We start from the raw sequence: 12,175 nt of genomic DNA on the forward strand, positions 1-12,175 counted from the left end.
GATTTTTTTACATCTTTGTTTGCTTCATACATATGTATGTTTCAAACATGTCCAACGGCAGTTTTTTTTTTTTTTTTTTTTATGATTAATGTGCACGAGACTGTCATACAAGGTATTGAGACACTTATTGAAATCATGTATTTTATATGAAAATGAGGATCCTCGTCTATGGGTGGCGTGCCCTGAGGCGAAGGGAGGGTTATAAGGTGGAGTGAATGACTATGGGGGGCGCTGTTGGATGAACTAAAGAATCCCGGATTTTCCGAGGAACTCCACCAGGGAATTCAGGATCGCCTTTCAGTGTGCTTCTTCGCCTCCTGGGTGGGTCCAAACTCGTTGTCGGTTTGTCGTAGGCGGCTAGTTGTTCCCACGCCGTTTTCCGATGTTCTTCTAGGCCTCATTTGTACGCCCGTAGCAAGTGCCCGATGCTTGCCGTCTTGTCTTCGCTACATGTTCTGCAGATCAACACTTCCCAGTGGCTATATAGCTGCCAGTTTGGCCGGTGTAACTGCCTTGCTTGTTCTAATTCTTCGACGTTTGCATGGTCGCTTCCCATCTTTGGGTTGCGGGTAGTCCTCGGTCGGCACGACACGCTTCAGGGAGGCTTTCCTAGCCTGTCTGTCTAGTTCGGCCATAGAATAATATATGGTTAGGCCTTTTCCGTTAGGTCTTCCGCCACTCCTTTGTCCTCACCAATGGTTGGGCCTGTCGCAGAGCTTGCTGCCCCCGCTGCGGCCCGGTGAGCCCCCCTCGTTCCCGGGAATCTGTCTGTCTGTCCCGGTACCCATTCAAATTACAATGACTGCGGACGGTCTTTTATTGTGACCGCGTCTTTAGATTTCGTTCCAGATTGGCGATGAACGACGCGCTGTGTCGGCTGGCCAAGTTCAAATAGAAGCGACACTCCCCATCTGTTCTTGCTAACGGGAGCTCCGCAGAAACCGTAACAAAGAAAAAAGAAAACAAACAAACAAAACAGCAACGTTAAAAAAAAAAAAAAACGAGAGATAAATGGGGGGAGGACTCTCTCCGGGAATTTCGCGGTCGTCGTTTCCGGTGCCGTCTGACGCAAGTCTGCGCGGAGCCAGAACCGCCCGACGTTGGCCGGGCTCCAGCCCCAGTCAGCTGATGCGGCGCGGCTAGAACGCCTGGTGCGAAGTGCCCGCGCCTTTTCCTCATTGCATAGGTCTGTGACGTCACGCCAAGGTGCTAGCTAGTACTTGGAACGTGGCATAAGTAATTGCTGCGTTTTTCTTTGTTGCACTGGTTTTCGCACATGAGCACTGCTTCCAACTCCTGCTGGCAAAAACGCGCTCGTTTATAAACGGGCAGGATGGCATTCGAAACTGCCAATAAATGGCCCTCCTTTCACCACTTCAAGGACCAGTGAGGAAGGCGACCAGTAACGCAAAACGAGTGAACACCCTTCTCGCAAACTGAAGGCTGGTTCACAAAGCACCGTCTGGTTACGTCGTTGCGTTATGTTACGTGGGCTCACGTATGCTTACGTCGAGACACGCTGGAACATCCATGCTTTGAGTGAAGCTTGGCAACCAGTTGAAGGAGTTGAAAACCCTGAGAAAAGGGGGAAAAAAATAAAGAAACGGACAGACAACACAAGTTGAGAACTCGTGTTGTCCTGTCCGTTTTATTATCTCCTCTTTTCTCGGGGTTTTCAACTATGTCGTTTAACCAGCTCTCATGCACTCCTTCCCTTCTGAAGGAGTATATAGCCTTGCGCGCGAAATTCGAGCCACGAATGTTCTGGTGTCTCAGCGTAAAGTAAAAAAACGTCCCTGTGTGAATGGGCCTTGAGACAATGGCTTGCACGTGACGCACGTCATCGCCCCGTGCTGCGAGTCATTTTATGTCACTTCGTACTATGTTTGCCGAGAGAACGAATTCAGCGGTGCGTAATGCCTGCTTGCAGAAGGTTCTCGCTCAGCAGCAAGACCATCATAATGGCCGCTTATGTGATTTCATTACAAGTCATGTATTGGCTGAATTGATTAAAGGAGGGCCGATGGTTGGTGGGGGTTGGTGGGGGTTGGTGGGGGTCGCTGCCGCAGTTGCCACCGGCCGCGGGGTTCTGGCCTGGGGCCAGAAGCCCGCGATCGCCGTCTGTTGCAGGCGTCTCGTGTGGGGAGGGGGACGACGAGGAGGTTGCGGAACCAGCAAGGGTCGCGGCTCCCGGTGTCGACAAACCTTCGGAGTCGTTTCGCGCTGCCTTCTTTCTTGGCCCCGTATGCACTACGGCGAGGCATCAAGCGCCGCCGACCCTGGCCAAGATGGCTTAAAGAGCGCTTTCAAAGGATCCCGCTTTTTTTTTTTTTTTTTGCAAAACAAACACAAAGCGAATTTCGGCGTGCGTCGCAAGCGATGTGTATCGTGCGCAAAAGAAACCTCGGGCTCAAGGCTGGGAAAGGGTAATGCAGAAGGGAAGAAAGTGCTGAACACAGCTATTATTTCCTCAGGATTGACAGTGGGATTACTGTAGGGTGCTTGAAATGCGTCGCAGACTGTGTCTACACCGAGTCGTATTTATTTTGTTAATCAGATCAAAACAACATTGCCCTTAGGTGGTTAGAAACCTTTGAGGCGATCGTAGAATCAAAAAAACGTTAAGGAACCTCCATCTTCAGTCCAGCTAAAGAACTAGGAAGCTACCTACAGTTCTTTAGCTGGACTGACAAGGTTCATCGCGGAGCGACGCTGTTTGCAAACAAGTCAGCGGTTGCCTTGCTCGAGGTGAAGCTTCTGCGCATGCGCCATGCCGACAGCAGCGCCACCGCAGCGGCGTGACGTCATAGATAGATGACAAGGCCTGGCGCCTTTCCTCCAAAACGTCATGACTGTAGTGGAACCACGCAGTGCCGCCCAGCCTGCGTCAGCGCGTCTTGCAGCGTGTGGGACGCTAGAGCACACAGCGACGCCAAGACGGACGCGTCTGATGCTTTGCGACGACTCTCGAAGCTTCAACGTATTTGCCACTTGGGGCAGGTCGGGGGGTCTACGAACGATGACGTCGTAGACAGGCCTTGGCTTCTAGGCGGTATTGGCATTACTCAGGCGGTTTAGCGAGCGTAAGATTGAAACCCATAGCAGCCACTCAAATACATGGTATTTCTAAGCGCTGTCCAAGCGTATTTTTAGCAATAAATTAATTAACGGAGTGCACTGAAACTTTCATAAATATTTCTTTAGGCCCGTGCATTTATTATACTCAAATATAATGAATGAGATTTAGAAAGAAAAAAAAAATAAGCATAAAACCCCCCTTTTTGTTGTGTGCGCACGCGAGGACATAGACTTTTGGATCCGCTGAATCTGCTTTTGGGGTGTTCATCTCAAAAGAAGCCTTCACAATTTTGCTTCACGTGGTTCCCTCTAACAGCGTCAACCAGATTTTTTTTTTATTGTTTTCGATTGAAATATGATTTTTGTTTTTTGCTTAAATTACTGCCCTAAAATTCTACATATAAGATTTGACTATATTGCATGCACCACCTAATTACACTACAGATCTGTGAAACGTTTCACCGCATTCAGTCCATTGGTTTATTTATACGATATTTTTACTCCCAAACAACGCAAAACATCTCCGTGAAAAAAAAAAAAAAAAAGCTTGCGGTTGCGTGTTTGCTTTTTTTTTGTCGTATGTGTGGATGCGATTTTATATATCGCCAGCAATTGGGAGTCCCCTCCAGTTCTTTGTTCAGTCAAGCGACGATGAAGACGTGCTGTATCTGGGCTCCGCCCTGTCCTCCGGTTCGGCCATGCCGGCGTCCTCGCCATCCTTGGAGACTCGCATCTTCATCCTCTTGCGCTCAGAGGGTCTCAATGACGTTGTCGAGCGTGTCTGCTGGTGGTCCTTAGGCGCGGCAGTCACGTCCGACGCCACCGTGCTCGTCGACGAGAACGCTTTCGCCGCGGTGCTGGTCGACGCTGCAGCGTCCGTAGAGCCTGCTGGACAAGGTGTCGAATCAGTACCACCTACGAGACAAGGCCTAGAGTTCGTCTACGTCGGATGGATGGCCAGATGGATGGTAATGGCTATACCCTTTGTAGCAGGCGGGAGCTTGCGCCACCTAGCCTAACATTTCGTCATCCCTTCTTTTTTTTAACTTGGATAAATTTTGTTTTAACACAACGTTCCCCCCCCCCCCCCCTTCCCGGTCAGCAAGCGCTATGTCATTGTTGCTGTCCCCATGGGTGTAGTATATTAAGTTATCCTCTGCGGCCATTAAATCTCCCAAAGACATTGTGGAACTAGGAGAACATCACGAAGTAATTATCCCGTGGGACATGAATGCCCATTTAGAGGACCTGGATCGGTACAAAGATGCAACAGGAAACATGTTACTGAAGATATGTGAAAGACACGACTTACGTTTATGCAATACCAGTGAGAAGTGCGACGGGCTAATAACTTGGGAAACAGGTAGTGTACATTCTGAGATAGATTACGCACTGATCTCAAAAAGAATGTATAGCATGCTAGAGACAATGAAAATAGATGGTTCAAGAAGCCTAGGTAGTCACAAACGAATTAAGCTGACCTTTACTGGAGAAGGAAACGTAGGTTAGGGCAAGACAGACAACCATGGCGAGATATTTTATGCAGAGGAGCAGTTCGAAATATATAGTAGTGCAGCAAATAGAGGAGATAACTTCTGGGAATACTCAAATGGATATGAGTTACACAAAGACTAACAAAGCTATTCGAACAAGAGCCGTCTAAAGTATGCAATGAAAGAAGAGGGAAACTATGCAAGACGCACACCTAAGAGCTGGGGGATGGTGACGTAAAGAAGGCAATAGAGAAACGCCAAGGAGCTTCCAGGGGGCACAGAAATTCTAAGTGCAATGGGGAACCAGAAAGTAAGGTTAACAAAAAGTGGAATAGATTCATTAAAAGTAGACGGAAGGCATCATGATTGATTAATGAAAAGATTCAGTGGAAAGGGTCGCAATGGCTGTCCAAAGTAAAAAACAAAGATAGGAAGGCAGCCAGGAAGTTTTGGAACCACTTGAATTCACTACACTAAGTCATAAAACAAAGTCAGAGCAGAAGCATATTGTCAAGCCTGAGGGTAATCAACTTGAAGGGCAATGGAATATATAGGAACAGTAATGAGAGAGAAGTTCAAGCAGCAAGGAAACATAGGAAGCGCCTCACCAGAGGATGATAGTTCAAGTAGTGGCAATTTGTGGAACATAATGCGAGGGGGCAAGGCAATTTGTGGAACATAATGAGGCGCATGAGATGTGGACGATGTGGACGACGGAATATTGAAATTTTAAGGGATATTTACAAAGACAACATGGCACTAATAACATGTGAAGGGAATATAACAAAGCCAATAGAGATAAAACGGGGTCCTAGACAGGGATGCCTTTTGTCGCCATTGTTGTTCATGTTGTATCGCCAAGGGTTAGAAGAGAAGTTAAAAAAAAAAAAAGCAATCTTGGGTTTGACCTTTCATACGATAGGCAAGGTCAAAAGATCACATAGTCATTACCAGGTCTAATGTATGGTGATGATATAGTGCTAATGGCCGATAGCGACGTAGAGCTTTCGTTCCTAATGAATATATGTGGCACAGAGGGCCACAGGTTAGGCTTAGAATGCAGTAGTGACAAATCAGTGGTCATGGTGTTTAATAATGACGGAATTGTAGACAAAAAGGCACAAGCATTAGAGATTGAGCGAGTCGATAAATACAAGTATCTAGGAGTATGGATTAAAGAGGGTACAGAATACATTAATGAACATCCAAAATATGTAACCGGTAAGGATTACAGAAATGCAGCCGCAATGAAAAATAGAGCACTGTGGAACTAAAACAGGTATGAGGTGGTGAGGGAGATCTGGAAAGGAGCTATGGTTCCGAGCCTGACTTTTGCAAAAGCAGTTGTGTGCATAAAACTGGGCGTCCAGACAAGGATAGAAATAAAGCAACGGGGAGTAGGTAGATTGGCTCTGGGAGCACATGGTAAAACACCGAACCAAGGTGTAGAGGGCGATATGGGATGGTCCTCATTCAAGGACAGGGAAGCTAGCAGTAAGATAGAATTTGAGGATAGCTTGAGAGAAATAGATACAGAACGATGGGCACGAAGAGTTCTTAGCTATTTACATATGATAAGCGTCGATACAAAATGAATAATGCGGACTAGAAAACTTAGATCTAAATAGAGGGGCAATAGCGGGGAAGTGGACAATAAAAGAAAGGTTAAGAAGGGGGTTAAAGAAACGGAGAGGGAAATATGGGGAGCAGGCACGCGGACTAAATCGGCCTTGAAAATTTAGAGATATTTTAAGGACATTACGAAGGAGACCATCTTCGTCAGTTCTTAAGGGAGCTCCTTGTTGTTCGAGGCGAGGACGGGAGTGTTGCGGACGTATGGAGCTAGATATCAGGAAGCTTATATACGGTGTGTGGTGCTTGAGAGGAAAAGGAGACGGCTGAGTACTTGATACTTTACTGTAAGGGGCTTCACCCTGTTGTAGCTAAAGAGGCGACTAATTTAACAAACACACTGGAATTTAGGGATAGTGGGAGGAAAATATACACGGGAAAGGAGGAGATAACCAAAAAGAGATTACCTGATTGGTGGGATAGGTCGAGGAAAGTATGAGTATTTTTTTATTCCCTTCCGGGCGACCCATAAGGCGTAAGGTGTGGGCACCCGGTCGCATAGAGGCGCCTCCGTCGTATATATATCGTATATAGCTTTTAGGAATAAATCTCTAGATATAAAACTCTATATTAAATAAATGTTAGAAAAAACGAACACTGGCTAGGTGGCGCAAGCCGCCTCCCGATTCAGAGGGTTCAGCCTCATCCATCCATCCATCTATCCTCCCCAATATATCCGGCAGGTGCTTGACATTTACAGGTAGCTGTGATGTAACGTATTTTCACTACACTTCGTTTAAAGGCCGACGTACGCTTTGAGGTTTCCACCTTTTGCCCGCCTCCTCCCTTCCTATGGCCTCTACGCTTTTTACCTTGCCCCAACTTGGCTCCCGTCGCAGCTTAGGAGAGAAGAGCGCCAAAATGGATTATGTTCCTTGCAGAAAACCGAGGTTGTACGTCGGCCTTTAACCTCGTAAGGTGGCAAAGGGCAAAGGCTATACAGCCCCCTCGTACCAATCGGAGCGACGGAGGCGAAGCACGTGACATTACTTATAAAAAGGGTACGTTAGTGTAACCCAAACAGTTGAAGAAAGGGAAGGAGGAACTCCCCTTCTACCTGAACCCTCTTTTGTGTGCCAGACGTCGCTTTGATCCCCTTCGGAGGTTAGCCTGTCACCCGAAGCTCGTACCGAAGCGGCTTTCCTCTCAGCACTGTGCGCACCTTCTGAGATAAAGTCCCGTGTCTCTCCCCGACGCGCTGATTGGCTCACTGAAGCCGTAGCGCTACTGGCCGGTGTTGCGAGTCCCTCCAGCGCTTATTACTGCAGGCGAAAGATGCCGAGTGCTGCGAGCGCGGCGTCTCGTATACTCTGCAGAACAGAGCTACTGCGCATGCTCAGAACGGATCTACTCAGCCGAGTAGACAAAAGACAGTTTTAGTGAACCGTATATACGCTAAAGCTTTGCGTACGCAAAGAAATTGCGGGCCAAGAGTGCGCATGCGTCGAACGCAATAGGAGAGGGCTTGCGTATACTGCGTGTGCACGCAACGCTGGGGATATTGCGTTGCGGGCTTTGCGGGAAGCTCTCGAGATATCTCGGGCCCAGCGAGAGCACCAGTTTCAAGATGGTGGTTACCTCGACTGGCGCAGCGAGGGCGACGTGGTGTTCGCGAAGTTCAGTGTTACGTGAAATTTCGTGCACGTGTTCAGCTCGGCAATTCTTTCCGGGACCTACCGCGGACGAATCAGATCGCCGTGCTACTGAGGGAATGCATCATGAAAATGTTCACCGCTCGCAATGTGCGTGAACGCTGCCATCTGCTCAACATCTCCTCTTTGCACAGTTCATCGCCGATGGACGAACGGCTCTTCAAGAAATCGCCGAAGTTGTCGCCATGCACTGGACATAGGTCATAGATTACTTCCCACGATAGCATTGATAAAAGGTGCCGGTTCAACGGAACGATTAACGGAGGCTCCGTGATCGAATTTGGCTACGTATACTCGTACTCGAAGCCTCAAGAGCCAGTAACGCTATACTAAAACTGTCTAAAGATGGTAGCTATATAGCACCGAGGGAGAGGAAGATACAAATGCGTTCGGTGACGTCGTAGGGCCCAGCTCTGACTTGAAGGATAGCGGGTATACACACAAAAAAAAAATTGGGTTGTATGTATGTTTATACAGCCTAGAACTTGGTCTGCCTCACAGGGGCGACGAGTCTCCCAGCTGTAGATGCGTTGTCTATGTGCGCGATCGAAAGCTTCGCTGTGATCGGCCCTCCACGATTGGCCGAATGCTGACTATGACGTCAGCAAAGGATTTCTCATCCACGGAAATAAGAGGAATGGAAGAACTTTAATTTTGACGGTGTTGGCAGTGTTGGTTTCAGAGTGCAATAATTGCAAGCTTCCACCATGCTCATTACAAACACCATCGACCTTGTTATTCGCGACGTAATGACGTCACGAGAGGGAACCATAAAAGGGCGCCACCAAAACATCTCGCCGCCTAATGCCCACCGTCTCCCTCCATGTCAAGCCACGGCCACTCGATCCCCTCAAAGGGAGTCCTAATCGAGTGGCCGTGGTCAAGCGAACAAGAGCGTCGTCTGCTCGGCTCGCGCATCTGGTGTTGGGCGCTCGAACGCCAGACTCAGCGCGAGGAGCAGACAACGCTTTTGTTCTCCCTGATTGGAGAGAAGCAGCGAATAGAGAAGACAAGGGCAGCTATAGCCGTTGCGTGTACCCGGTATACCCTTCAAGTCAGAGCTCGTAGCTCTAACGTCAGCGCACGCTAATATCCCCTCCTCTCCTTCAGTTTCTCTCCATGAGAAGCGCACCCTTGAGTGAGCCGGCGACGTTGGTGGTCATCGAGTCGTCCGACGTGTTGTCCCCGAAGAGGTCCGCGCAGAGGAAGAGCGGGTCCTCGGAGACGTCCTGGAAGGACGTGGCCGACCGGGGTCCCCGCATGTTGCCGAAGAAGGACAGCGGCAGGCCCGCCACCTGCTGCGACGGCGGCGGGGAACCCGGAGTGGCCGGAAGGAGCCGCCGGGGGCTCAGGATGGCGTCCAGGGACGCCGAAGACGTCGAGGGACTCATAGCGTCTGCCAGAAGCCGAGGACGACCGGGCGTCGCCGACGGAATAGTCCACGGGTCCTGGATCAGGCAGGTTCGCCATATTGCATCAATAATATACTATGTCTTGTTATGTTTACTATACAAATGCAAAACAAGTGTCGTTTATTCTGTGGATTATGTACCTCTCCTGCCTGGACCCCTCCAGATATAATCTCCGGTAACTATCCCAAAAACGATACGACGCATGCGTCGGCAGACGCATGCGTCGTATCGCGGGGCGGGGGGTGTCATTATCGGATTATCGGAGCGATCTACTAAACATTTCTAATTGATAATTTTAGTAGATCGTTCCGATGACCCCGATAACGATACCCAATACTTTGCCGAAGCCTTTGCGCACGTATCGTATCGTTAACGGGTATCGTTATCGGAGACATACGAACGATTTATTAGAACTCTCTATTAACGAGACATATATGTCTGTGCCGGGAACCGCCGACTTTTCGATAGCAGACTTGTATCTTATCTCGGAGCATTCGTCAAGCTGCCACTTCGTGAAACATCGGCGGTTACCAGACTCCCAAGGTCCAACGGATTTTCTCTCGAGAGCGAGACCACTGAAACCATGGTCACCTGTTCAACGGCTGCAACCGCCGTGGCTGCCGCGCTGGAAGACCCCGCAGAGAAGAGGGACGTGGGCGTCGGGGTGAAGAGCACTGGAGACACGGCCGCCGTCGGCGTGCTGGTCCCGTCGATGACGCTCTTCAGCTTGGACCGCTCCTTGTCCAGCGCCTGGCGTCCCCACAATGACCCGTTCAGTGCGAATTCCGCAAGATATGGTGTGTGTGTTTGTGTGTTTCTTTTTTATCACAATGAGACTTTGTGTCTGAATACAAAACATAAATAGCCCCTCCCGCACACACACACACACACCTTTTTAAAACGTTCTTAAAATCATCGGTGAAGTAATTGCCTTGACGCTCTGCTCACTTGGTGACTCAGTTTGTGTAAGAGGAGGAGACTAAAAGTAACCGTAATATATTTTAGAGCGCAGCTCTTAGGGGCCCGTTCCCGGCTTGAGCGGCGTCGCCGTCGGCGTCGCCGTTGGCGTCGCCGTCGCCGTCGGCGTAACCAAGGTCATCCCAAGGTCACGTGACCCCTCGAGGTCACGTGACCCCTTCCAAGGTCATCTCAAGGTCACGTGACCCCAAGATGACCCCACGTGACCCTTTGAAGGTCACGTGACCCCTCTGAGGTCACGTGACCCCCGAGGTCACGTGGTCTCCTCCCCAAGGTCACGTGACCCCTTCCAAGGTCATCTCAAGGTCACGTGACCCCAAGGTGACCCCCACGTGACCCCCCAGGTCACGTGACCCCTCTGAGGTCACGTGACCCCTCCAGGTCACGTGACCCCCAAGGTCACGTGGGGGTCACCTTGGGGGTCACGTGACCTTGAGGTGACCCCCAGGTCACGCCTCCCCGAGGTCACGTGACCCCCTCCCCGAAGTCACGTGACACCCCCCCCCCCCCCCCGAGGTCACGTGACCCCCCCCCCCCCCGGAGCATACTAAAGAATGAGGGGAGGAGGAGGAGAAGGGGGAAGGGTCTACCCTTAGTACCCTTCACTCCTCCTCCTCAAGAGCTGCGCTCCAATTCGGCGTTACAGGGATTTGTAAACGGCTTTCACTTTTTTTTTTATCTGCGTAATAATAAAAACAGGATTAAGAGCATTCTGCCGCTTTTCAACATAGTATCTCAGACACCCGCTACTATGGTGAGAGGAGGGGAGAAGAGAGCGAGAGGAAATGAAGAGAAGGAAACTGGGAACCGGTTTTCTTCCCGGCCGAAGACGATTCTGCTGGTCGGCCTTTAACCCGTCGCCGGCTGTAGTTTTAAACTAGCAGATGACCTTGCAACAGGAGACCAACTATAAAGGCCCGTTCACACTCTTGCGACTGCTTGCGACCTCTTAAACCTGGGTTCCTTAAAACTTCTTAAACCAGAAAACACACTGGCGCCATCTATTGGGAAGCAGTGTAAACTCGGCGGTCCGGCATATTTTTTTTTATTTCTCACGCAATATCCTTTTTTTTTTTGGCTCAAAAAGCTTTTGTCAATGTTATAAACGAGCCTTTCTATGGGCATTACGCACATTTGACCTCGGAAATCCCGCAAAACCTTCGCTTTTGTGAAATGCAGTTCTAGGGTCACCGCATAGATGGCGCCACAATGTCAGTGTGTTCCCTCATTCTAGAAACATTTAAGAAGTTGTAAGAGATCTCGCCTCTCTCAGTCGTACTCGGTCGCAAGAGTGTGAACGGGCCTTAAAGCGCCGTTCACACACTTGCAACTGAATACGACCGGCTGAGACGGGACCTGTTTTTAAGCCTCTTGCGACGTCTTAGAACCGGATGCGCTGTTGCGTAGTTGGTCCTAAGACGTCGCGAGAGGCGTAAAAACCGGTCTTGTCTCTGTCAGTCCTACTCGGTTGCAAGTGTGTGAACAAGCCTTAACGTTAGAGAGACCTACGTAATCTTGCTAGGCGGCTTTTTCTGCGCATGTTCCCACCCAGTCATGATTAAGGTCTGACGTCCTTGCCTGGTGCAGCTTGGCGTTCTCGCAGCGCAGGAACGCGAGACGGCTGAACAGCGTCTGGTTCTCTTCGTTCAGCGCCGACAGGCGTCTCCCTACGCGGTCCAGTCGGAAGCGAAGGGCGCGCACGGCGGACCGCATGACCTTGCTGGTGTCCGGCCTGCCGCCATTGCCGCCGCCCTGCATGCTAGAGGAGCTAGACCAATGGGTCCTACACGGTGGGCCAGAGAAGCACCGTCGACGTCCCTCGTGCCTTCATTGGCGCCGCGTCATTCTTCATTGTGCGCCTAAATGAAGTTCACGTAACAGATACCTGCGTAGCCGGGCTGCTGCCGCGCAAGGCAAGGAAGAACGCCAG

General features: G+C 49.9%; 1 protein-coding gene across 1 annotated transcript; it reads right to left on the reverse strand.

The window, feature by feature from the left end:
- Positions 1-3,534: 3,534 nt before the first annotated feature.
- LOC8043479 lies at positions 3,535-9,297 on the reverse strand. Its single transcript, XM_029974243.4, has 2 exons — positions 8,988-9,297; positions 3,535-3,963 (listed from the first exon to the last, which is right to left on the reverse strand). Exons 1-2 carry the CDS (start codon positions 9,244-9,246, stop codon positions 3,716-3,718), a joined length of 507 nt encoding a protein of 168 aa, XP_029830103.3. The 5' UTR covers positions 9,247-9,297; the 3' UTR covers positions 3,535-3,715.
- Between the last annotated feature and the right edge of the window lie 2,878 nt (positions 9,298-12,175).

Source organism: Ixodes scapularis, unplaced genomic scaffold, assembly GCF_016920785.2.
Source record: "Ixodes scapularis isolate PalLabHiFi unplaced genomic scaffold, ASM1692078v2 PGA_scaffold10__122_contigs__length_95168666, whole genome shotgun sequence".
Taxonomy (NCBI): Eukaryota; Metazoa; Arthropoda; class Arachnida; order Ixodida; family Ixodidae; genus Ixodes; species Ixodes scapularis.

What these genes read in the sequence shown, in the direction of transcription:
- LOC8043479 (XM_029974243.4), bottom strand. Translation starts at nt 9,246, where the DNA reads ATGAGTCCCTCGACGTCTTCGGCGTCCCTGGACGCCATCCTGAGCCCC. An exon ending in CGTCGCCGGCTCACTCAAGG is followed by an intron (nt 3,964 to 8,987) that starts GTGCGCTTCTCA and finishes CTTGTCCAGCAG; the next exon opens with GCTCTACGGACGCTGCAGCG.